This window comes from Panicum virgatum, chromosome 2K, assembly GCF_016808335.1.
Source record: "Panicum virgatum strain AP13 chromosome 2K, P.virgatum_v5, whole genome shotgun sequence".
Taxonomy (NCBI): Eukaryota; Viridiplantae; Streptophyta; class Magnoliopsida; order Poales; family Poaceae; genus Panicum; species Panicum virgatum.
Window position 1 is genome coordinate 6,261,171 of NC_053137.1, and position 23,682 is coordinate 6,284,852.

The 23,682-nt window shown below is 42.8% G+C and overlaps 3 protein-coding genes across 5 annotated transcripts; all 3 read left to right on the forward strand.

Moving 5' to 3' along the window:
- The first annotated feature begins 2,828 nt into the window (after positions 1-2,828).
- Positions 2,829-8,651, forward strand: LOC120663699 (peptidyl-prolyl cis-trans isomerase CYP63-like). 2 transcript variants are annotated; one of them, XM_039942595.1, is made up of 14 exons: positions 2,829-2,985; positions 3,347-3,449; positions 3,564-3,618; positions 3,983-4,071; positions 4,285-4,309; positions 4,398-4,436; positions 4,553-4,670; positions 5,059-5,219; positions 5,299-5,632; positions 5,724-5,827; positions 6,603-6,777; positions 6,931-7,275; positions 7,350-7,430; positions 8,114-8,651. In XM_039942595.1, the coding sequence occupies exons 2-14, from the start codon at positions 3,372-3,374 to the stop codon at positions 8,472-8,474; spliced, it is 1,965 nt and encodes a 654-aa protein (XP_039798529.1). In that variant the 5' UTR covers positions 2,829-2,985; positions 3,347-3,371; the 3' UTR covers positions 8,475-8,651. The 2 variants fall into 2 exon arrangements, with proteins under 2 accessions (XP_039798529.1, XP_039798534.1); XM_039942600.1 differs by having other exon boundaries at positions 6,606-6,777.
- Positions 8,652-9,033: 382 nt separating this feature from the next.
- Positions 9,034-12,704, forward strand: LOC120663712 (protein FAR1-RELATED SEQUENCE 5-like). 2 transcript variants are annotated; one of them, XM_039942607.1, is made up of 7 exons: positions 9,034-9,164; positions 9,256-9,501; positions 9,780-10,044; positions 10,137-10,825; positions 10,946-11,406; positions 11,488-11,775; positions 11,885-12,704. In XM_039942607.1, the coding sequence occupies exons 4-7, from the start codon at positions 10,402-10,404 to the stop codon at positions 12,005-12,007; spliced, it is 1,296 nt and encodes a 431-aa protein (XP_039798541.1). In that variant the 5' UTR covers positions 9,034-9,164; positions 9,256-9,501; positions 9,780-10,044; positions 10,137-10,401; the 3' UTR covers positions 12,008-12,704. The 2 variants fall into 2 exon arrangements, with proteins under 2 accessions (XP_039798541.1, XP_039798549.1); XM_039942615.1 differs by having other exon boundaries at positions 11,891-12,704.
- Positions 12,705-13,090: 386 nt separating this feature from the next.
- On the forward strand, positions 13,091-21,928 carry LOC120663726 (serine/threonine-protein kinase TIO-like). Its single transcript, XM_039942626.1, has 23 exons — positions 13,091-13,253; positions 13,414-13,560; positions 13,714-13,788; positions 14,010-14,102; positions 14,202-14,276; positions 14,370-14,462; positions 14,913-14,976; positions 15,252-15,336; positions 15,532-15,604; positions 15,682-15,750; positions 15,838-15,915; positions 16,013-16,112; positions 16,205-16,306; positions 16,615-16,753; positions 17,180-17,351; positions 17,561-17,659; positions 17,742-18,266; positions 18,817-19,962; positions 20,035-20,271; positions 20,393-20,536; positions 20,628-20,708; positions 20,834-21,022; positions 21,425-21,928. Exons 2-23 carry the CDS (start codon positions 13,471-13,473, stop codon positions 21,668-21,670), a joined length of 3,975 nt encoding a protein of 1,324 aa, XP_039798560.1. The 5' UTR covers positions 13,091-13,253; positions 13,414-13,470; the 3' UTR covers positions 21,671-21,928.
- The last annotated feature ends 1,754 nt before the right edge of the window (positions 21,929-23,682 follow it).

The window sequence follows — 23,682 nt, forward strand, 5'->3', positions numbered from 1 at the left end:
TGGGTTTGCATACCACGACAGTGACAAATCAATACAATATAATATACCAAAATTTCATTGCCTTAATCTCACAAGTCATCTTTGTATCGGCTATACATGTACGAACCAAGGAAGTAGTAAACTAAGTCTGAGAAAGAAAACAATGAAAGATAAGACTGTATAACCATACCATTTAGGGTTGAGAAACGTTGCTGTTTTACTTGATGGACAGCATACAGATATTGAATCGCGATCGAAACTTATAACGATAAAAGAAAGGCAATAATAAAGGATATGTTTCAATTCTGACTATCAAAAGAAAGACAAAATCAGCAACGTCAGGGGGGTAATTAAGTAGGTTCTGGAGAAGTGCAGAAGTGGTGATGATCTTTTCGATTCCTTCATCGTCTTTTTGTTTCCTTTTTCGCGCAAAGCTGTGGCGGTTTTGGTCGCAAGCAAACCATTTCAGAGGTAACCGGGGAGAAAGCGAGATGCATGCTTGTGGATTGAATTCTGTCATCTGTATAATAGCTGGCATTGTGCATACATGATCTGTGATGATACATGCATGCTATATAACATGTTGCAAAAGGCAATGTGGTGGACACCTTTGTTTGTTGAGTTTAGCTGTGGGTGCAGTCCTGCTGGAGAAAGAGAGTCCCTGTACAATACACGCGCATGTGAGGCGTACACGTACACGGCGTGCAAGTCCACAAAAATCTTGGTTGCATAAATCAATGGTCCTTGAAAAGTGATGTGTACATCTAGGAGCAGTGGCGGAGCCATCCATACCGCACGGTGGGGCAGCTGCCCCAGCTAGCTGCCGGGAACCGCCTGCCGGGAACCGCCTGCCGTGCCCGTCTGCCGCGCCCCGCCGGCCGCCGGAAACCCGCCTGCCATGCCCGTCTACCGCGCCCCGCCGGCGGCCCACTGCCGGCCTGCCCCACCTAAATTTTTTTGCTGGCTCCGCCTCTGTCTAGGAGGACAACACGAAAGCGATCAACTTGACAGTGCAGTTAATTTAATTAATGTGTACTGATCAGGTAAAATTAGGCCTCACAATTGCCATGCATGACACATGTGCTTTGTCATTTTCTTGAACCAATTCATCCCTAGATCAGATGCAACTACCCATACCCTGCTAGATCACATATAACCTGAACATTATTGACCACTCTTATGTGCTAGATATTAAAGATACAACGAATCGCCTACTCCGCAAAGGGGACGCCACGTTCATCAAAGGGATGCCATCCTTTGTTTTCGATTTCCAGACTACAAGAGAAAGTGACGCTGCAGCTAGCATTGTGAGAGGAACTGAGGAGGAAGAAGATAGTGCATGGCAACCTGCTGCCTGCCTATGTCTTGCTCACAGTTTGGAATTAGGTCGTAGCAGCTTCAACTCATGCATGTGCTGATGTGCGTGGCAACAGGGCACATGCCAACACAATGCTTGGAAGAAGTGAGGTAGGCATGCTGCCACGCATGTCAAGAACCCTAAGAAACCGCAGCCTGCCACATGACGACCTTAATTTTGGTTGGTTCATGTATTAGCTGGTGATCAGTCAGAGCTAGCTAGCTAGCTAGATCATGCATTTCTGGTGCTGAGAGTCGAGAGAGACAGAATGAAAGATATGGATATAGGTGGTGCTAGGATGATGCAAGGCTGTAAACAAGCTAGATCATACGATGTTTGTTTTAAAAAAAAACATTCACAAGAAAAAAATAAAACGGCATATAGATAATTCCGAAAACACAAGAAGAGAGTTCTCATAGTTGATAAAAGAAAACATGCACTTTTACCCCATACGATGTTTCGTAAAAAAAAAATCAGACAACGCATTGCGCTAAGCGGATTTATGAAATTCGAGCAAACAGGAAGACTCGTGTGATTAGCAGAAACAAATTCGGCCTGCAGGCCCAAAATTTTGGGCCCAATCCGGCCCACACACACCACGTCGGTGAACCGTGTGATCCTTCGTAAAAGCAGTCTTTGCATGGTCGCCCTCTTGTCCTTCGCCTTCTCGATTCCGCACCAAGCCGGAGAGTCGATGACTGGCCAGTGAATCACTGAAGTTCAAAGGAGCCCGGCGCATCAAGATACAACTATGATTCACTTGAGAACTAAGGCACAAGATTCAATACCTCTCTCACACTTTCTCAAGAGCTATCTTAACACCAACACTCAAAAAATCTGTGTTAAAACTTGTAGATGTGTGATCACTAATCACTTTTGTTGGTAACTTTTTTTATGCTGGAAAAATTTATCACGTGGATCTAATAAACTGGAAAAATTGTAGGACATTGGTCTAATAAAATTGTTGATTTCAGTTCAGATGATCACTGGCCTGTAGCTGACTTGGTTAGCCAGCGCTAACAGCACTGAGTTCGAGTTTTGGTGGGGGCAAATTCAAGGCTAAGGTTAGAAAAACCATATCGATTGTCCCATGTCTAAAGCATAATTAGAATCTAGTCTTTTCACAGGTAACGGACCTAGTAGAGGTTCGGGAATTTTCTAAATCTGCGTGAGGAGATCTTCTTAGTGCAACGGTCGCGGGGCGGTCTCCCCCACATCTCTAGTTTTTTAGATTTTTTTTGAGATATTATAGTTTTTTATATGATCAACGGAATTTTTTTTGATAAAAATGATCAACAGACTGTTTATTTATCGGGACAACAATTTTTATATTTTTGAAACAATGGAAAAACAATTTTTGTCGAGAGAAGACTTTTTGAGCGCACGAGAGAGGCCAGGCCGGAGTTGTATAGGCCCACGGGCCCGGGCCCCGGCCCATGATCGGCCCAACTAAGCCCACCTGCAGACTGTCACCACCTCAAGGAACCCTGGCCTTCACTCCCCACCCGAACGGACGGCCGCACCTGCACGCGCCGCCGGATCGCGCTCCCCACCTTGCCGTCCTCCGCCACCGCGCTCCCCTCCCGTAGCCGCCGGCGACCCGGCGTCCTCGTCCCCCCGCCTCCTCCTCCTTCAACGACAACTCGCCGGTAAGCTCTCCCCGCCTCTCTCCTTAGATCGCTCGAGGCCAAATCCAAGCGCAAAACCCAAATTTCCTGCCGCCTACAGTTCGCGCCTCTTGCGTAGTGCCAATCCGACCCGTCCGTGCTTCGATTCGGCTCTGATCTTCGCCAGCGCGGGGTGGAGCTTCTTACCCTAAGTAGCTCTCGGGGCGCTACTGATAGCAGCTGGATTATTTCACGAGTTCCTTCCTGGGCCCTTAATAAAGCGCCAGTTGAAGGAAGTGTGATTTGGGGTGCTCACGTGTTCACAAATTCCTCGTGAGAGTGCTACTCGCTTTAGGGATGTTGCTGAGTTGCTGAAGATTTTTCCTTTTCGTCACACCTGCAGGTCACCCAAAGGGGCTGGGGCAACCATGCCCAAAGTCAAGAATCCTCGTGTCTTCATGGACATATCAATCGGCGGAGGCACTCCCGAGAGGATCACATTCGAGGTTGTAAAGCTTGCAGCAGCATGCTTGGTCTTGCTTTTCGCATAATGGCTGGCTGTTTCAACTGTCGAGGACATGGTCACATGCACCGTATTAACTCTTGGTGTTTGTTTGCAGCTGTTTGCAAATGTAGTCCCGAAGACCGTGGAGAACTTCCGAGCACTTTGTACCGGTAATTCTGGTTCCTTTTGCGAAATAGCGTGTCTGCGTGCTTGTGTGGATTTGCTATCTTGCTATGTTTGAATATACAAGCTCTCAGTGTTAGTAACAAATGGAAAGACGTCACCATGCTCTTTTTTTCATGTTTCATTGTTTTACCATATGTGACACGAGAGAGTTGAAGCTAACTACACAATATACTTTCTTCATACTTGATTGGCATTTGATTTTACCAAGTTTCTTTGGTAGGCGTAAGGTTCGCTATTCTGAGTAGCTGAAAATTCACATAATTTAAATTATTTATTAGCGTGGAGTTGCAAGCTACATTTCCATTTTATAGTCCAAATCCTAAGTCTTAACTTCTGCCCAACATGTAGGTGAAAAGGGCCTTGGAGCATCCACACAGAAAGCACTCTATTATAAGGGAACAAACATCCATCGCATAGTTAAAGAGTTTGTTGCTCAGGTATCGCAAGATTGTTACTATCTGGCTCCTGCATATTTCTTAGCTAGCGATGGTATATTTGAATCTTTTGTGGGATTTCAACTACCGGACTATATACAATATGCATGTGATTGTGCAAATTCATGCAAAACTTGATCCCAGAATTCTCATTCTGATAGATATCATTAACGCCTGTTTTTTTTAAACTAAATCTGTCAAATTTCTTTCCTGCAGGGTGGTGATTTTTCAAGAGGAGATGGTATTGCTTCATTAGCCCAGGCTTCTTCTTTCAACTGACTTCTTGCTGTAGTGTACTTTATAAGCTCAACATTGCATGCTATTTCCAGGACGTGGTGGAGAGAGCATTTATGGTGGAAAATTTCCAGGTTACTATAGCTACATTGAAATTTGTGGCAGTCGTAAAATTTATCTGTTACCTATTAGTGACTGTCCTGTTAAGCTTTTGCTGAAGGTTTCTTGCATTCCATCATTTGTTCTACAGATGAAAACTTCAGGCTAATGCACGATGAGCCTGGTGTGCTGTCCATGGCAAATTCTGGACCAGACACCAATGGGTCCCAATTTTTTATAACATTCAAGCCTCTACCTCATCTTGATGGGTACTGCTTTTTCTTGAGTCAATTGGCTTTATTAGATTTTCAGTTCTCTATGTCACTACAAAAAATGTAAAGCAAACTAATATGTTGTGGGCAAATTTACTGGTGCATTGTGACTAGTAATGATTCGAAGTGATGATGACCCCAACCTGGATCATGTATTGTTTACCTTCCCCCCCCCCCTCGAATATGCTGGAGAGCTGCGTATCATTGCATTAAGAAGAAAATTGTAGAAATACAAGTACACACCACATTCAGTATATTGTATTTTCCTTAACATTGATTAATGTCACCGATTCCTAACTTCCTGTGATGTCTTCCCTTTGTCTTATATTCCCTACCTATTCTCCATGGCATAACAACCTTATGAATTAAATTGTAATGTCTGTAGCAAGCACGTGGTCTTTGGGAAGGTGGTCAGTGGAATAGATTTGCTTAAGAAGCTTGAAGCAGTTGGTGGTGAAATTGGAACTCCTACTCGTCAAGTGAAAATTGTAGACTGTGGTGAAGTCTCTAACATAAATTCTCAAGATCAGCTACAGGGAGAGAAAGGTATAAAGAATGAGTAAAATGTAGATCTGCAAATATTTTGTATCCTCTCTCTGCTAATTTTTCCCATACCACTTTGCAGAGAAGAAGCTAAGAAGAGCAAATGCTAACTCCAATGCTGAAGGGAGAACCAAATCCAAAAAAGCATCCAGTGATGATAAACACAGAAAGAAGAGAAAACACTACTCATCAGATTCTTATAGTTCAGATACTTCAGACTCACGATCCTATTCCTCAGAGAGTGGTTCTGATTCAGAATCATACTCATCATCATCATCGGATACTAGCTCATCCAGTGATCATAGGCGTAAGAGAAGAAAAAGTTCTAAGAAAGATAAGCGTAAGCCTACAAAGAAGAAGGGTAAACATACGAAGAGTAAGAAAAAGAGTACAAGATCTAAACGGAGATCGAGACGGTACAATATTAATCTGTATTATCTCGCTACTTAGTTAGCATTGGATGCCTTAGTGGAAATTTGCCCTTTTTGATGCTGTTTTATCTTATAGGAGCAATGGGAGTTCAAGCGATGATTCAATAAGCTCAAAGTCAGATAACAGCAGTTCTGACAGTGAAAGTGGGGGCCGTGGTACCAAGCATTCCTCACGGAAAGGTAGTAAACCTAATGGCAATTAGATTTACTTTGTGTTTTCTATATTTACCATCACCATATTCTAGTGGACCCCAGTTTGAGTGCATATACTGGCCTGCTAAAACCTGCTGTGCTGGAAAATTTCTGCTTATGAGTTTACTATGTCTAGTTTTCTTAAAAATTGAATATCATGTCCAATAGTTTCTTCTGCTATTTGGTTGATTATGTTAGCATACATTGAATAATAACCTTTTAGCATCCATAGAATAAAAAGAAACTTCTGACTTTGGTGCCTTGTTCATTCTATTATTAATCTTCATTGTTTATTTATAGTGATACATACTCCCTCCGTCCCAAATTATTAGTCATTTTGGCTTTTCTTGATGCATAATTTTTGCTATCCATCTAGATATATCATGTGTAGGTGCATAGTAAAATCAATGTATCTAGAAAAGGCAAAACGACTAATAATTTAGGTCGGAGGGAGTATTTCATTAAAGAAACTTTATATTTTGCTTTTGGATATGAGAAATAAATGGACTGGAGTGCTTTCACAGTGATAACAAAATTAGATTTTTCTAATTGAAAGCAACTGTTTGTCTGTTTCTAATAATGAATTACTGTTCTTTCTCCAACCTGAAAGAAACTATTTATAACTATGGCACATACTAAAATATCCAATCAACTTGAAGTTTCATATACTGTATTTATCTATAACATTTTAATTTAATGTTCTGAGATGACTTTGCTTCATTTTTTGTTGCTGTTTTGACGTAGTAACCATATTTATTTCTAGCAGACAAAGAGAGTACCAAAATGACAATTTCAGAACAAGGAAGAATCTTTGAAGGTGTAGACAAAGGCAAACACATGGTTACTGCTGTCCACCATTCACATGATGGGAGCAAACCCTCAAAGAAAGATGAAAATGGGGCTGATGACAGATCTGGAAATTACAATCCAGAAGATAGGTATACATATTTCATGTTTGGTTTATCAAACACACTTTCCTTTTGGGATCCTGTTACTACCATGCAAGAGAGCAAAATTTGTCCCATTCAACTTTGAGATTTCTAGTTACCGTCTTGAGTGGTTTATACAGATGTCCTTGTTTCTAAATGCAGGAATGATCGACTTGCAAGCTCCAGGATCAATCCCATCCAGGCTGATGTAAATTTAACAAAGCCAGGAAGTGCAGATGGCAACAGTGGTGCTGATACTGCAGACCCTGGCATGTCTAGAACTGCTACAGAAAGGCAGCTGCCAAGCAATGAACCTGTGGCCACCAATGGTAAAAAAGTAGCTATGGGCTCCGCAGACAATGGACAGCCTCAACGAATCAGGAAAGGACGTGGTTTTACACAGAAGTATGGGTATGCTCGGCGGTACAGGACACCATCTCCAGAGCGCCCTCCTGTTCGGCCCCGCTATGATGGAGGAAGAGATGATAGATGGAACAATTTCAATAGGTAAAATTGAAATTAGAGTAGTTATCAAACTTTGACAGATCGGACATTTGTACTGATTTCCCCATTATGATCAGGTATGGAAGAAATGGTCCTTACAGTAGACGCTCGCCAGTAAGGAGATACCATGGCTCCCCAAGAGCCAGTAGCCCATCCAGGTTGGTGTTTGTTATGTATTAAAGTGAGGTTTGCAGGGCTTTGCTGATCTCATTAGACTTAAAGAGTAACCTCTTTCCAGCTAACTCTTTTTTTTGTTTATTTATGTTTATTTAATGCCTTAGAGTTTCATGTTGTAATATTATAAGTTTACTTCTAGGAACCAACCTGCTCATCGTAAATTGCGAGATAGAAGCCATCTCTAATTTGTTATGATGTTTAAATTATAATAGCACCGAGTAAAGAACAGGGCATTAAATATTTTATCATATCCAATCTAGATGGATCTGGCGTTGCTTCAAGTTAAGATGTTCCATCTTTCTAAACTTATGATCAAAACTGTCAAGAAATTTGTGCCTGGTAATTTTTTTTTGTTCTGTTAGTTCATCAGTTCCATAGTTTGCTTGGTTTGATTAAATCCCTATGTTTGTTGGTATTGTGCATACTGAACCACATGCCTTGAATGTCAATTTTTGTCTATATAGATCAGCTGTGCAAGCACAACATAAACCCTACACTGCTTGTAGATCAAGCAGCTCATGTATAGATCGGAGTTTACTTGAGTAGCTCTTCCATCACCATGATAAAGAAGATTTTTTTCCCTTTCCATTTGCTTGCTACTTTTTGTACCATTTTGTGCAAAGCCATGTTACTTTAGCAGTGGCTCAAAAGTCCATGACTTCAGGTACCCAAGGAGAGACCGAAGCAGGAGTAGATCACGCAGTCCGGTGAGACGCCGTGACCGTGGAGGGTATCACCGCCCCAGCCTAAGACGTGGCCGTAGCCCTGCAGAACAAACAAGACGCGACACGAGCAACAAGCCCCCTCGACCAGGCCATGGTGGAGGCGGCCAAGAACACCGTGGCAGCAGCCCCCCTGTCAACAGAGGACGGTCCACGTCCAGGTCGAAGAGCCGTGACCCCTCGAGGTCCAGGTCTCCGGAAGCTGCCCCAGCCAAGAGGGAGAGCTCAAGATACAACCGCAGGCGCAGCAGCAGCTCCAGATCGAGCAGCCCTGATGGAAACAAAGGCCTGGTTTCGTACTGAGATGTGACAATTCGTAATTTCCAGGCGCCTAGAACTCTGTTTCATGCTAGTTTAGTATTCTGTACGCTTTTGTAATGGCTTGTCTCAAATCGCTTTCTATGTAGTTGTACATTTGGATGTTCTGTTGGACTTGAAAATGTTTCGTATATCAGAAGATTTTTAGACTAGTTTTGAGTTGGTATGCCGCTAAGATTTTTTAAGAGCTATGTGTTGCCATCAGGAAGAATGGAAGATAGGGCCATATGCTTTCTGTAGGCAGGCATAGTTGATTTTGGTCCCATTCGATTTGATCTATTTTTGAACCGTCCAAGCTTCGGGAGCTACGAGTGTATTTGACGTGATTTGACCAAATTCAGTCTGGTTTAATGCAATACTCCTAGGGCTGTCCAAAGTTTTTGCTCCGATCTAATGCGACCAAGTTGTGTGCAAACCAAAAAAAAAGACCCGTCATTTGCAAACAAAAAAACATGATCTGGTAAATTTCCGATTCTGGTAATCGACTCACAAGTCCCAACTGCTTCTTCACCCTTCTTGGTCCCATCGACCAGTGTCTGTGTGAGAGCGACCTTCCCGTTGCTTCTGTCCCCTGTACATGATTCGCCTCGAGAAGCCGCGTTGCGAGCTGCGTGCGGCGGCGGCGCCGAAGATGGCAGGCATTCCTCCGGCCGCCGACGGCGGGCACGGGGAGATGTATGCTCGCGGCTTGCTCTCCCGTTTCATTCGGAAGCGGCGGCCTTGGGCCTTCCCCAAAGTTTTGATCCTTGTCGGCATTTCGTGGCAGGGCGGAGGTTCCCCGGCGCTGCGGGGACGGGGATGTCAAGGCGCTGGAGTCGAATGCGGCGCAGGGTGATCAGCCGGGGGCTGGCGGAAGTGGTGAGGGCGCGGGTGTGGAGGGGGTGCAAGGCGGCGGTCCGGCGAGCGCCGGCGCCGGCGCGGGGGTGGCGCACGACGGAGGCCCGGCCAGCGGCCGTGCTGAGAACGGAGGAGCGGTGGACGGCGCAGCCCAAGCATGTGGCTGGGTTCGGAGGTGAGAATGCTGTGCTCTTCCTGTCTTGTGCTGGCGGTCGGGTTTAGGAGTCAAATTTTTTATATCGGTTGCAGACAAAATCGGGTAGAAAGGGAAGCTTCAGATGCCCAGTGTGTGTGAGAAATTGGGTCTGGATACGGGTATCTGTAATATTAACTCCTCGGGTATTCCGATTTTTTGCTGTGTTGTTCTATTGTTGCTAGTGGTTCAGAGGTTCTGGGTTTAAGGTGTATCTGTTAACAATCCTGAATGTTCATTCGGCATCTCTGCATTGGCAGGCCTCGCTTTGGTTCGATTCCAGATGAGAGGATGCCAAAGCCAGGCCGTGTTAGTGCGTATGAGCAAACACTGAGGAATTACGCCGAGAAGAAGTCAGGTGTTGTTATCAATCCGGCAGTAGGCACGTCTTTCGACTCCCGTGCTGAAGCATACGAGTTCTACAACTTGTACTCGTGAGAGGTGGGGTTTGGCATTTCGTGGGGTAGGAACAGAAAGAATGCTGCTAAAAGTGTTACAAGGCAAGAGATTGTCTGCAGCTGTATGGTGAGTTGTAGTTCCACTTATGTTTCCGTCAGTCTGTACACTTGCTTGGTAAAATTAGGGTACCTTAGCTGTCACTCATGGTTGTGCTTTAGGGCAATCCAAAGAAGGCTAACAGTTCAACTCAGCGAACTGGCTGCAAGGCTATGATCAAGTTACACAGGTCCAATGATAATGGTTGGCACATTGGGGAATTTATAGCTGATCACACTCATCCTCACTGGGGCTTGCAGTGAGAAGTCAGAGTGGCCTTCTCACAAGCATCTCGATCCCTACACTAAAAATTTAGTGCTCCACCTTAGGAACAACAAAATAGATCTCAGTAAGATAAATGGCATCATTGCTAGCTTCTTCGGGGCCATGGAGAATGTACTGTTCAATAAGAGGGCTTTGAAGTCGCTGTGTGCAAGGATATCAAAGGAGAACTCCGATGATGATGTTTGTAAGGCTCTTGAATTGTTTCATTCTTTTAGAAGGGATGACCCAAGCTTCATGTATAGTGTTGAGGTGGACAATGAGAGCCGGATAAAGACATTGTTATGGACAAATGGGTGTAGCAGGATGAAATATGCACACTTTGGTGATTCAATAACATTCGATACGACATATAGGACTACTTTGTATGACATGCCCTTTGGCCTGTTTGTTGGTACCAATAATCATTATCAAAGTGTCATACTTGGAGGAGTGCTGATGAGATATGAGACAGAGGAAAGTTTCAAATGGGTGTTCAACGAGTTTGTTACATTAATGGGGGGTAAAGCTCCATGTACGATTCTGACAGGTAACACCCCCTCCCTTTCTGCTCTTTATCCTTTTCACAAAATTGATTATGCTTTCATTTTGGGTTGCTGCTGTCACAATTTTCAACTGATATCAACTGTGTGGGCTGTGCTAAATGTAGACCAATGCCATGAGATGGAGTTGGCAATCAAGGAGGTGCTACCTGATACGACTCATAGATGGTGTAAATTGCATGTGCTGAGAAGGGAGGATGAATGCCTTGGGCCAATTTATTTGAAGAATCCTGGATTTAAGGATGACTTTCATAAGGTCATTGATGCCATGTTATTGACAGTGACAGAGTTTGAGTCTGCTTGGCAGCATCTCCTGGAGAAGTACAATTTGCATGGAGATGCATTCCTTACTCAGATTTATGATTCTCGACATAGATGGGCAAAACCCTACTTCAAAGAGAAATTCTTTGGCAAACAGACTAGTATGCAAAAAAGAGAGACCGTGAACCACATGCTCGAAGGTTACGTACCACCAGATAGCTCTATCTACATGTTCGTGCAGCAGTACAACCAACTCCAATCTGATCTGGAGTCAAAGGAAAGCTTTGAGGAGAGTAGGACTAAGAAGGTAACAGGTCATACAGGCTGGTTGCCATTTATGTTTTAGCCGGTAAGTCCCATTTGTGACTTATCTTTGTCTGTCCTGCAGAAATCAAGGGTCCTGAGAAAAGGAGTTCCAATTGAGGAGCATGCTGCAAAGGTCTGTACAAGGGCTATGTTTGAAAAGTTTGGTGAAATAATCTTCGAATCTGGTTCGTACGTGGTGGATGAGGAGGAGAAAGGGAAGGCATATGTAGCACGGCACATCAGGAGTGACCGCCAGGAGACATGGTCACAGGTGAAGTTCCAGGTTACGATCCGGGCTGAGGATGGTACAGTTGTTTGTGAGTGTGGAATGGGGGAGCACATGGGGATGCCGTGCTGCCATGCTGTGAAGGTAAGATTTTCATGGTGTTTCAGACCGCGATCTGACGCTTCTATCTTGAATACATTAGTGGTAGGTTTCAAAACTCAGATATAACCAGAGGACATCTGTGCTGGTGCAGGTGCAGGTGATGACGCACTTGGGAATGCAGGAGATACCTGCTGGAAACATCGCGAAACGATGGACGAGGAGAGCGCAAGGGATATTGCGCCGGATCATCTGGCTGGGTACCCGAAGGATATGACACCAGGGATGCAGCAAGCATATAGATACTCAGCACTGTATGCTGCAGCCATGGAGCTCGTAGATCTTGGCGCCTCGAGTGCGCCTCGAGTGATGACGCATTTGCAATCGCAACTGCAGCTCTGGCACAAGTGAAGCAGAAGATTCTGGAGGCCGGCAAATCTAAGGATGGTGCTAGGTCAGCCGAGCAGCCCACCCATTCAGCCGCCTCGGCGTAGGGCTCCAATGCTCAGGACATGTCTGCTGTGACCATGGACGACACTACCTTGGCAGCAGGGGAAGGGAGGATGGGGATGAAGGCAGCGCCTGGGCGCAAGCGCAAGCGCAAGCTTGTGCAGCATTTTCCAGCAGAAGAAGTGTCACAACCCACAGTCGCAGCTCACATGTGAACCATCTGCAACCTTGTGGGTGTTTTGTAATTTGCACTTTTGCAGTGGTAATGGTAGTCATCTAGTGCTGACAAGTTGTTGCAGGCTGATGGCCGAATTGTACTAGGAGCTAGGTGAGAAGACGCAGGCTGGTAGCTTTGTAGTGATGCTGGAATGTGATTGTAGTTCCTAGTCGCAGTGGTATTGCCACGCTTTGTTGACTCTTATAAGGTGTCAAATCTTTTTACTGGTGGGCACTATGCCCGTTTGCTTATGTAAGCATGGATCATACGTTTTTTAGTCATTTTCCACGGATTTTTCTTCTAGTCATCCTACTAGGCCAGAAAAAAAGAAAAAAAAAAGACAATTCGGCCATGACAAGCCCCTTTAAAAAAAACAATGTCAAGTCGGCCCAGGTTGTCAGGACCCAGGATACTGAAATCTTTTTTTAGCAGAGATACTGAAATCTGCGTGAACTGGTGCCCATTAAGCTTTGGGAACTTGGGAGACTTGCTTGAGCTTGGCTCTACCCCGCAGCAACTAGCCGTTAGGGCCCAACCAGCCGAACGAGACGTTTGAGCCAGGCCCAACGACTCTTTTCTTTCTTTTACCCGCTCCGCGAGCGGCAAAAAGCATTTTCCGGCATTTACGAAAAGCCCCCCCCCCCCCCCCCCCCCCCCCAAAATCCCCGAGAGCGGCGGCCAGAAATTTCGAAATCGAAATCGGAGCGGCGGCGAGCAGGAGCAGCCGAGCTCAACCACGCCGCCCCCAGGCCCCACACCCAGCCCCGCTCCCGCTTCCACCGTCGGCGACCTCGCCGGCGTCGGGACGCGGCCACCGAGGCCCCGCCCGCGGCCGCCTTCTCCCGGGCGTCAAGAGGTGCGCGGTCCATTGGTGGTTTCGCGTCCCGAGTGGAGCGCGGCCCCTCTCCTCCCCGTGGAGTTTGGTTTCCGATTCGATTTGGTTGCTGCGTGCATGATGCTCTGACTGCTTATCTGATCAAAATCCCCATTCGTTCATCCATCCATCCATCCATCAGGTTAATCCCCTGCGCCCCGATTGTAACAAGGGGTTGGTTCCGTGAGGCTGGTGGGAGATGGGGATAGAGGATTACCACGTGATCGGGCTCGTCGGGGAGGGCTCCTTCGGGAAGGTCTACAAGGGGAGGCGCAAGTACACTCGCCAGGTTGGCTCCGCTCGCCTCGTCTCCCTTGCAGTTTTCTCGGACGATTTCGGTTACAGTTACACCCCTCATCAGCGCCCCCATGAGCCTACAAGATGTGATTTGGGTCATAGACAACTATTGACTGTGCACGTTATCTATCTGATTTTGATCCAGACGGTGGCGATGAAGTTTATTTTGAAGCATGGGAAGACCGATAAGGATTTACACAACCTTAGGCAGGAGATTGAGGTAACAAACTGTTGCTGCTTATTTATCTATTTGCACGTCAAAATTGGGTATGTTTGCCATGTAAATGAAGGGTTATGTGTCGGTGTTGGGGATGGGTTGCATTGTGGGAGGGAAACATTGTCCCCGAAGCAAATGGGTTGAATCTTTGTATCGAGGAACCACTAATCATATATATAGCTTACTATGATGTCTCTTTTCTCATGGTATTGCAAACTTTGTAGATTCTCAGGAAACTCAAACACGAGAACATAATTGAAATGATTGATACTTTTGAGACCCCTCAGGAGTTTTGTGTTGTCACAGAGTTTGCTCAGGTACACATGAACCTGGTTTGATTACAGTGGGCTATCTCATCATCTATTGGCTTGATGGGGCTTGGTTGGCTAACTGTTAAGTGATAATGCTCATCTCAGGGTGAATTGTTTGAGGTACTCGAGGATGATAGATGCCTTCCTGAAGAACAAGTTCAGGCGATTGCTAAGCAGCTGGTATGAATGTCACTCATGTTTCGTGTTCTTCACACATAGCAGTCCAGAGTTGTTTAGGCCGCCTTAATGGTTCCACCACTTCCTCATTTTCAGGTAAAAGCATTGTATTACTTGCATTCCAATCGTATTATCCATCGGGATATGAAACCTCAGAACATTCTTATCGGGAAAGGATCTGTTGTAAAGGTACATTCTATTCCAAGTCGGCACTGATTGATTATGTTTTCAATTTAATTTTTTTACTAATAGACCAACATGAGTTTTCCTTTGGTGTACATTAGATGCTTCAAAGTAAGTTATCTTCCATGGTCTTACTCTCCAGATTCTATCATCAACTATTTGCTACGTGCAGTAATTGTATACATACAAAATTCGCACCATCCTATATCTCCATGCAATTCCTTATTCCATCTCGTGTGTTTTAGTTTCCTGTTTACTTTCTTATGGTATGATATTTAGTAGCTGTAGCTAATCATATTGCTTGAACGAGTATTCATCTCAGCAATCATAGTTTTTGCTTTAAAGCCTGGTTTAATCAATGTTATTTGCAGCACCTTGATACTTTTCTAGTTATAGTTATCATCCATCACACTGCAATGTCTGAAATTTCATTTCTATTCTTTCTTCCTTCAACAGCTTTGTGACTTTGGGTTTGCTCGTGTCATGTCAGCTAATACTGTTGTATTACGCTCCATAAAAGGTATTCTGTTTTGACCTTTAAATGCTATTTGAGCTTTTGCCATCACTTCCTGTCTTGCATTCTCTTTCAAAAAATGGTGCTAGCACCTGTTATGTGCTGCTACTGTACATCATAATTTATCACAAATTGTCTCCTTTCATTTGACTTGCTCCTTAGTGCTCTTTGCTTAGCTTAATGTATCATATGCTACATGGATATGGATTGATCCATTGATTTTTGTTCAGGAAGTTGTTTTTCCAACCATCCATTTTACTAGACTCACTTTTCCTGTGCAGGTACACCTTTATATATGGCTCCTGAACTTGTGCGGGAACAACTATATAACCACACTGTGGATTTATGGTCCCTTGGGGTCATCTTGTATGTACATCCATGAGTTTTTTCTATGTATAATTTTTTATTTTTAAGATCTTCTCTTATTAGTGGTGTTGTTCATATCATTATGTCATGCTTATTTCTTGTATTATGAGAGCTTATCCTTTTGCTATTGTGTGGTGGACGGTTTGATTTCATTTGCTTCCATCAAGCTAACTTCACTTTTTTTTGGTTGGCCAGGTATGAAATGTTTGTTGGACAGCCCCCGTTTTATACAAACTCAGTTTATGCGCTTATACGACACATAGTCAAGGTTATCATTCTTATTTTAGTAGCATCACTTATTGGCATTTCTTTTCTCAATATAAAAAATCCTCTTGAATATGGCAGGATCCTGTGAAATATCCAGATAATATGAGTGCAAACTTTAAGAGCTTTCTGAAGGGATTACTAAACAAGGTCACTAATGGCATTTGCTCCCAGGCCACACTGTTGAATTCATTCATTTCTCCTTTATCGTGTCTAATGTTGTGTAAGATGGAACAGGAGCCTCAAAGTAGATTAACCTGGTCGGCATTGTTGGAGCACCCATTTGTCAAAGATGATTCAATGGAATCTGGAGCTGTAAGTATCTTGAGTTACATAGTACAATAAAATTAGTAGTTCGAGCATCACAATAATTTATACAGTAACTAAATGTCATTATTTATCTTTTACCCAGGATACCAGAACTGCACCTTTTGAAACTAAATGTTCTGAGAATAACTGTAAAGCTGAGGAGATCCAAACTTCAAGGATCCAAGCTTCTGCTGATCCACAAAGTAGGAAATATTTTAGTACCAAACCTATTTTCATGTGCTTAGACATTCCTTTTCCAAATTCTATATGCTGAACTGATTATAATATTGTGCAGGTCAAAATACTGTTAGCAATACCGAGAAACTAAAAGATAACAAAAACATAGACCATCATGGCTCATCTACTGGTACTGTTATTGGAAGCAGTGCTCCCTCAGGCATGTTATTATCCAGACAAAAGATTATTTTGAGACTTCTGAGTAGTATTTGTGGTGGCAGTAGTGTATTTCAGAAAAGTCATGTTTTATTTTTCCAGAAGTTTGCAGTTAGTGGTGATTTTCAAAAGTTGTTTCCCACAATTCTCAGAATTGCATAGTGGGATTTTAAGGGGGGGTGTTTGTCCATTCCTGGATGTTGAGTTTTTTGAGTCTTTGTTTCCAATATAGGATAATTTTGAGTGTAATAGTATGTTAGATGTTTTTGTTCATATTGAAGTTCATTATTCATGTGCATTTCATCATTTCAGAGTTTACGGCTTTAGATAAGCTGGAAAAAAATTCACAAACAGTTACAGGCGCAAACAACATTCTTGGAGATGGAGAAGCACTGTTGAACATTCTCAGCCCGATCAGAATTTGGTTGACTAATCCTCAAAGCTCATCCAGGTAGATTTGTAACTTATGCTTTTCCATTCCACGTGCTATGCAGACGTTCTTTATTTTTATTTATCTCTAGGAATCAGGAAGAAAGAAAATAGTAAACCCATATTAATATGGTTACAGTTGCTACCCACTATCCACATACTTCCTCAACAGATGTGTTCACACTTCATTGTGTTGGCTGTATGACTGTATCCATCTGATCACTTTTGTATGCGCTCTCTAAATTTGACATCCAGTGGTAGACTGGTAATTAGTAATCTATAATGCAGCTGCTGTCTGCAGAGTGCAGACACCACATCAAATAGAATATTAACATGAGAACATTGCTAAGTCTAAAATTCACTCAGAGAAAAGGTTGCAACTGTTGTTTTTTCTGGTTTCCTAATGCCAATTTACCAATTGTAACGTATGCTCGTTCAATTTTAACAGGGAACTGAACTTCGATGGAGTATATCAGTCACTTCGAATTGTTAAAAATTTAATCGATACTGGGTCATGCCACTCTTGTGCAGCATCTGATGGCATCATCTCTACATTTCTTGAATTTACTAGTCTCATTATCAGAATTAATCTTTCAGATGCTTATGGCCCTGCAGTTAAGGTATTTAAATGGACATACTATAGTTTTTGACTCTTTGTTCACCATAAATATTAGTTCATCCTAGTAAATAGCTATTCAAAGGAAGCAACCTATGTTCTGTTAACATACCATATGTTCTGAAATTTTCAGTTTTGGGGACATAAAAGTAATTCTTACATTCTGTTGATGTCTTCATAACTTGTTTTGTATAACCGAGTTTTTGTTGGCAGTGCCTAGTGATTGTACAAAAGCTACTTGGTACAAGTGAAGATGTTTTTTTAAGTTCTTATTACAGACACTGGTCCTCCCTGTATAAACTTTATTCTCAGGTCAAACTTCACTATCCACTTCAGGTTTTATCATCAGCTATGTCTACCCTCTTCTTGTGACTGATAGGGTTTTGATCTGCAGATCACTGTTTCTAGTGTTGATCCATCTGGAAGAGTATATCGTGAGTCAACTGCATGCCTTGCCCTGATGTTATTTCGAGTTATTTCTCGGCTGAAAGCAAGTATGTCATCTGAAGGCCCAAAGCATGCTGAAGAAAGTCTCCTCAAGATCATTGATCATGCTAGGAGGTCGCTGTTGCTAGAACTCTTGTGCAAGTGTCTAATTGCTTCAGGTTTAAGCATAGTATCAGGTTCTACTAACATGGTACCTGCAGCATGTGAGGCATGCAAGGCTATTTGGTATCTAGCTCATGCTGTTGACATTATGTCCATTACTGCACACCATTTCTCATTTCCATTAGCTAACTCAAGACAACAAGTTGATTTAAAGCTGGATGATAAATTGCAAGAGCAAGATTCGATGGCAGATTCAAACGATCTTATAAATAGATTCTCGAAATCATTTCTAGGTTCTCAGCCAATGCAGGTTGCAGTTTATCACTGCTTGCATAATGGTCCAGAATCGGCTATTCATGCCTCACTTCAGGTAATCCTCCCATGCTTGTCGATCCATGAACCATAAATTCTGTTTGGACACATTACTTTTCAATGCTGATAGATACAACTTTTTAGGTCTAATAAACAAAAAAAAAGCTAAGAAGATAAGGGAATTGTTTCTACCTGTAACAGACACCATTCAATACATTGCTGGTTCTCATCAAATACAAACTCAAGCAGTAGTGCAGTACCATTGCTGTTCTCTATTCTATTCTAGTCTAGTGTGCCTTCATGCTCCAGCTAGTTTTCATCTCCCTAAAAAACAGGTTGCACTGTGAAATATCCTTTGTTGGAACTTTTGAAAGTGTGGTGGGTGAGTGAACAGTAATTGACATTGCATGGTTCTCCCTCTTCAGTTCACATACCATACCATACCATACCATACCACATCAGGTGGTGCTTGGAAAAAAAAATTATTATCCCTGACCCATGTCAAAACAAAAGGAATGCATTTTCTCATGCAATAATATAAATTGATTTAGTGTCTTATACTGAACTTTATTTTGTTGATTCTCATGCATCTATTTGTTACTTTTCAGCTTATTTCAAGGGCTTGTCTGCTGAATGCGCCTTTCTGTGCTATAATTTGTTGTCCATTGAATCCACCATCTGATATTAATGAAGCAGAATATGGTGGAGACGGCACAATAATATCTGATATGTTTTCTTTGTTATCACTGTGTGGATCATATTTAAATAAGGAATCCAAGGAGAACATCAATAAGAAAAGCAAACTATCCAACCCTCATGCTCTAGTAGTTCACTGCTGCCTTGCATTAGCAGCAATAGCAGCAAGTCTGAAGTTAGAGGGGAAATCTTCAGCTTCAATTATCCTAACGAGCTCCCAGAAGAAACAGCGATCTAGGCTTTCAGTTCTTGCACACCTTTCTTCAGTTGACGATACAGTTAAAATTTCCCTGCAGCCACATTGTGCATCTGCAATGCTTGCATTGTCATCACTTATCTCGCTTGAAAATGGAGCGCAAACCAGATCTTCTGTTTGTGAAACAGCTCTTGCTTTGTTTCCTCGTATGGCAACACTTCACACACTACTGAAACTTTGGTTATCTGATGGAAGTGAGGCACTCTGTAGATATAATGCTGGCCTGCTGAATCTGTATGGCCTCCGTGATGGAAGTATTGGGCTGTTGGAGACAAGATTGAAATGGGGTGGGCCATTGGCCATTGAGCAAGCTTGTTCAGTTGGCATTCCACGGCTTCTAATTCTACTGCTTACTGATGGAAACTCAAAAGAGACCTCTGAAGTGAAAGAGAGTCCAGTACACCGCAGTGGATTGTCACCATTGGGAGTTGTATGGACCCTTTCTGCTTTATCTCATTGCCTTCCTGGTGGAATTTTCCGTGAAGTTTTGTACAGCAGGGAACAGTTAAAGCTTTTAACTGACTTGTTATCTGATATACACCTCAAGGCATTGGTAGCTTGGACAGGTCTTGGTGGTGGAAAGAGGGGAGTTCGGGAACTGATAAACTCTGTGGTTGATATTTTGGCATTTCCATTTGTTGCAGTGGAGAGTTCTCCAAATGTACCCTCAACATCTGCATCCATCAATAGTGGCTTCCTTCTCAACGTTGCATCTCCTGGTAGAAGAATTGGTACTGAGAATAAGGAAATGCTAAAAATTATCGAGCATAACATGCCTCAATACATTCAAGTTCTGTTAGAGGTCTGATTCGTTGATTCTACCCTTTTCTTATTTACCCGTGAACATTTCCATAAGTTTTCTTTCTTTTTCTAGGTTGGTGTTCCTGGTTCCATACTTCAGAGTCTTGACTATGTCGACGTGGAAGATCTAGCAAGACCCTTGGCCATTGTAGCCAAAATGGTGCGCTACCGTCCTCTAGCCTTGCAGCTTCTTAAAGAAGGTCTTCTAAATCCAAGTAGAGTAGCAGCATTACTTGAGACTCCTACTACTGCAAAGGACACTTTGCTTGACTTCCTCATGATAATTTCTGACCTTGCTCGGATGTCGAAGGTTTGTTGTTTCTTGGCTTATTGGCGCTTGTCTTATATGGCCTGGAAAGATATTATGTTGTGTTGTCAAAACTTTGTCGGATATATAGATTGACAGTTTTATACATTGTGATTGTGCCCAGGACTTTTATGAACCCATTAATAAAGCTGGCCTTGTTGGATTTTTGAAGAAGTTTTTATCAAATGAAGACCCTGATATAAGAGGAAAAGCCTGCAGTGCCATTGGCAACATGTGTCGTCACAACTCCTACTTCTATAGTTCACTTGTAAGAAAGCACAATTTATTTCGTTGCAGACAGAAACTGTATGCAATTGTCTTAAACAAAATATTGAACTTTGCTGTTGTTTTGGTAACAGGCAGCAAACAAGGTAATTCACCTCCTGGTTGACAGATGTTCTGATCCTGACAAGCGCACTCGGAAGTTTGCATGTTTTGCTGTAAGTTTGTAAATGCCTTCAAATTCTAAAGTGTTTGAACTTGTATCTTTTATGCTTCAAGAGCACACAATCCTTTCTATTTGTTCGCACAGATCTGAGTTACTTATTGATTCTTGCTGTTTTAGGTCGGCAATGCTGCATATCATAATGGCACTCTATATGAAGAACTCAGACGTTCCATACCTCAACTCACGAAGCTACTTCTTGCTCCTGAGGAGGATAAAACCAAAGGCAACGCTGCAGGGGCGCTCAGTAATCTAGTGAGGAACTCTGATCTACTCTGCCAAGACATTGTCTCCCAAGGCGCAATTCAGGTTTGTCAAGTCTTGACTAGTACTCCCGCTTCTAATCCTACTATGGCTCCACCAAACCACAAACACTCCGTTCAGCAGCCAGCTCCAGCTCCAGCCCAACAGTATTTTCCTCTCACACCACTCCAGCCACCAGCTCCAGCTCCAGCCAGCCAACAGTATTTTTCTCTCACACCACTCCAGTCACCAGCTCCAGCTCCAGCCCAGCGAACGGAGTGAAAATTCTTTGGCCCTTCTGTTCACTGAGAAATGGTTGACTGAAGAAAACATTACAATTTGTCATGACTTGTGACAAACCTCACATCTCCTGTTCACTGAGAAATGGTTGACTGAAGAAAACATTACAATTTGTCATGACTTGTGACAAACCTCACATCTCCCGACTCCCGACTTACTTTTGCGCAGGCCCTGTTGAAGATGGTCACTAGTTACTCTACAGTTGCCCTGAGCCCCCCCAACAGAGATGTTCTTACTGAATCGCCTCTACGGATTGTGCTTTTTGCCCTGCGCAAGATGTGTGACCACGCCATCTGCCGGAGCTTCATCCGATCTTCGGAGCTCCTCCCGGTCATCGCTCACCTCCGGCTGTCACCTGACCGGACGATCTCCGAGTACGCTTCTGACATCGGGACTAAGGTGCACCGAAGTTGAAGTTTCTCCGGGCAGGTGCAGTGCAGGTGTTCATTTTTTTGTACACAGGGTATGATGTTCTTTAATATATAAGGATAGTGGTGCAGTATATGTTATCTGTTTCTCACGGATCAACCACCGAATATGTATATGTATGTACATATGGCGCACAAAGATTATCCTTAAATCTCTTGGTTACATGAACGCTGCACACTTGCCAACCACGTGCGGATGATTGCACGTAGAACACTCCTCTGGACTGGTCCAATTGGCTTGTTAGCCCACTCTTTTGGCTGCCAAGTTTTTATGCCCGATGGGGAAAAAAAATTGGAGATACGACATAAAGTTAACTCCCTCAAAAACCTTTTAGGAAAAATATGAGGAGTAATATAAATTGATATGTCGCTAAAACTCCTTTTAAAAACCCAGTGGGAAAATTAGGAGAAAATATGCGACATATTATTGATATTGCCTCTTGAATAACTTCACATGAAAAACCTTTTCAGGAAAAACCATAAGTGAGTTATGAGGGCAATATGTGTCTTTGATATTTCCTACAAAAACCCCGATGGGGAAAATAGAAAATACGACACATGCTTATGTTAATATTACCTTGTTAAAAACTTCAACAAGAAACCTCATGGGTAAAACTTGTTAAAGAAAAGAGTATAATATAATGCAGGTATAGATTTGCATCTATGAGATGTCTCCCCCTGATTCTTGCAAATCTTGAAGTCGTCGCGTACCAATATCATGTACAATTTTTTGAAATATAGAAGTTGGTAAGGACTTAGTAAAGAGGTCAGCGAGATTATCACATGACTTAATTTGCAAGATGTTTATTTCTCCGCTTTCTTGTAATTCATGGGGATAAAACAGCTTAGGGGCAATGTGCTTGGTTATATTGCTCTTTATGTAACCTGTTTGCATCTGTGTAACACAAGCATAATTATCTTCATAGATAATTGTAGGTGATTCGATTGAACCAATACCACATGACTATTGTATGTGGTTAATCACTCTGCGAAGCTATACACATTCACGTGATGCCTCATATAGTGCAATGATTTCAGAGTGATTAGTGGAGGTCGCCGTGAGAGTCTGCTTAGAAGACTTCCATGAAATAGCAGTACCTCCATGTAGGAATACAGATCCTGTTTGGGATTTACCATTGTGGGGATCAGATAGATAACCAGCGTCTGTATATCCAATCATGTTGGGATCAAGATTTTTCTTAAAGAATAAACCTAGATCCTTTGTGCCATTGAGATATCTGAAGATATTCTTTACTCCCGTCCAATGACGCTGAGTAGGTTGAGCACTATGTCTAGCTAGTAAATTTACTGCAAATGCGATATCAGGCCTGGTGCTATTTGCAAGATACATAAGTGCTCCAATGGCGCTGAGATATGGAACCTCGGGTCCCAGTATCTCCTCTCCCTCTTCTTGTGGTCTAAATTGGTCTTTCTCCATTTCTAGAGAACGAACAACCATCGGGGTTTTAGATGGATACGATTTATTCATATTGAATTTCTCTAATATTTTCTGAATATAAGCTGATTGATGCACTAGTATTCCTGAGGGAAGGTGCTCAAGTTGTAAACCTAAGCAATATTTGGTCTTACCCAAATCCTTCATCTCAAATTCCGTCGTGAGGTGATTGTGTGCTTCTTCTATATCCTTTGGGTTGCCAATGATATTCAAATCATCAACATACACGGATATAATACAGAATCCTGTTGGAGATTTCTTAGTGAAAACACATGGACAATCATCATTATTTGTGTATCCCTTCTTAAGAAGGAACTCACTTAGTCGGTTGTACCACATTCGTCCCGACTGCTTTAAGCCATATAGTGACTTTTTAAGCTTTACACAATACATATTGCGATTTGCTTGTGGATTCGGAATTTGGATTCCATCAGGAACCTTCATGTATATGTCCGAATCAAGTGACCCATAAAGATATGCTGTCACTACATCCATCAACTGCATAGATAGATGATTTTGAACTGCCAATGATATCAAGTATC

What these genes read in the sequence shown, in the direction of transcription:
- LOC120663699 (XM_039942595.1), top strand. Translation starts at nt 3,372, where the DNA reads ATGCCCAAAGTCAAGAATCCTCGTGTCTTCATGGACATATCAATCGGC. An exon ending in TGATTTTTCAAGAGGAGATG is followed by an intron (nt 4,310 to 4,397) that starts GTATTGCTTCAT and finishes TGCTATTTCCAG; the next exon opens with GACGTGGTGGAGAGAGCATT. An exon ending in CAAGCATTCCTCACGGAAAG is followed by an intron (nt 5,828 to 6,602) that starts GTAGTAAACCTA and finishes ATTTATTTCTAG; the next exon opens with CAGACAAAGAGAGTACCAAA.
- LOC120663712 (XM_039942607.1), top strand. Translation starts at nt 10,402, where the DNA reads ATGGAGAATGTACTGTTCAATAAGAGGGCTTTGAAGTCGCTGTGTGCA. An exon ending in TCCATGTACGATTCTGACAG is followed by an intron (nt 10,826 to 10,945) that starts GTAACACCCCCT and finishes TGCTAAATGTAG; the next exon opens with ACCAATGCCATGAGATGGAG. An exon ending in AGGAGAGTAGGACTAAGAAG is followed by an intron (nt 11,407 to 11,487) that starts GTAACAGGTCAT and finishes TCTGTCCTGCAG; the next exon opens with AAATCAAGGGTCCTGAGAAA.
- LOC120663726 (XM_039942626.1), top strand. Translation starts at nt 13,471, where the DNA reads ATGGGGATAGAGGATTACCACGTGATCGGGCTCGTCGGGGAGGGCTCC. An exon ending in ACCTTAGGCAGGAGATTGAG is followed by an intron (nt 13,789 to 14,009) that starts GTAACAAACTGT and finishes CAAACTTTGTAG; the next exon opens with ATTCTCAGGAAACTCAAACA. An exon ending in ATTCAATGGAATCTGGAGCT is followed by an intron (nt 15,916 to 16,012) that starts GTAAGTATCTTG and finishes TCTTTTACCCAG; the next exon opens with GATACCAGAACTGCACCTTT.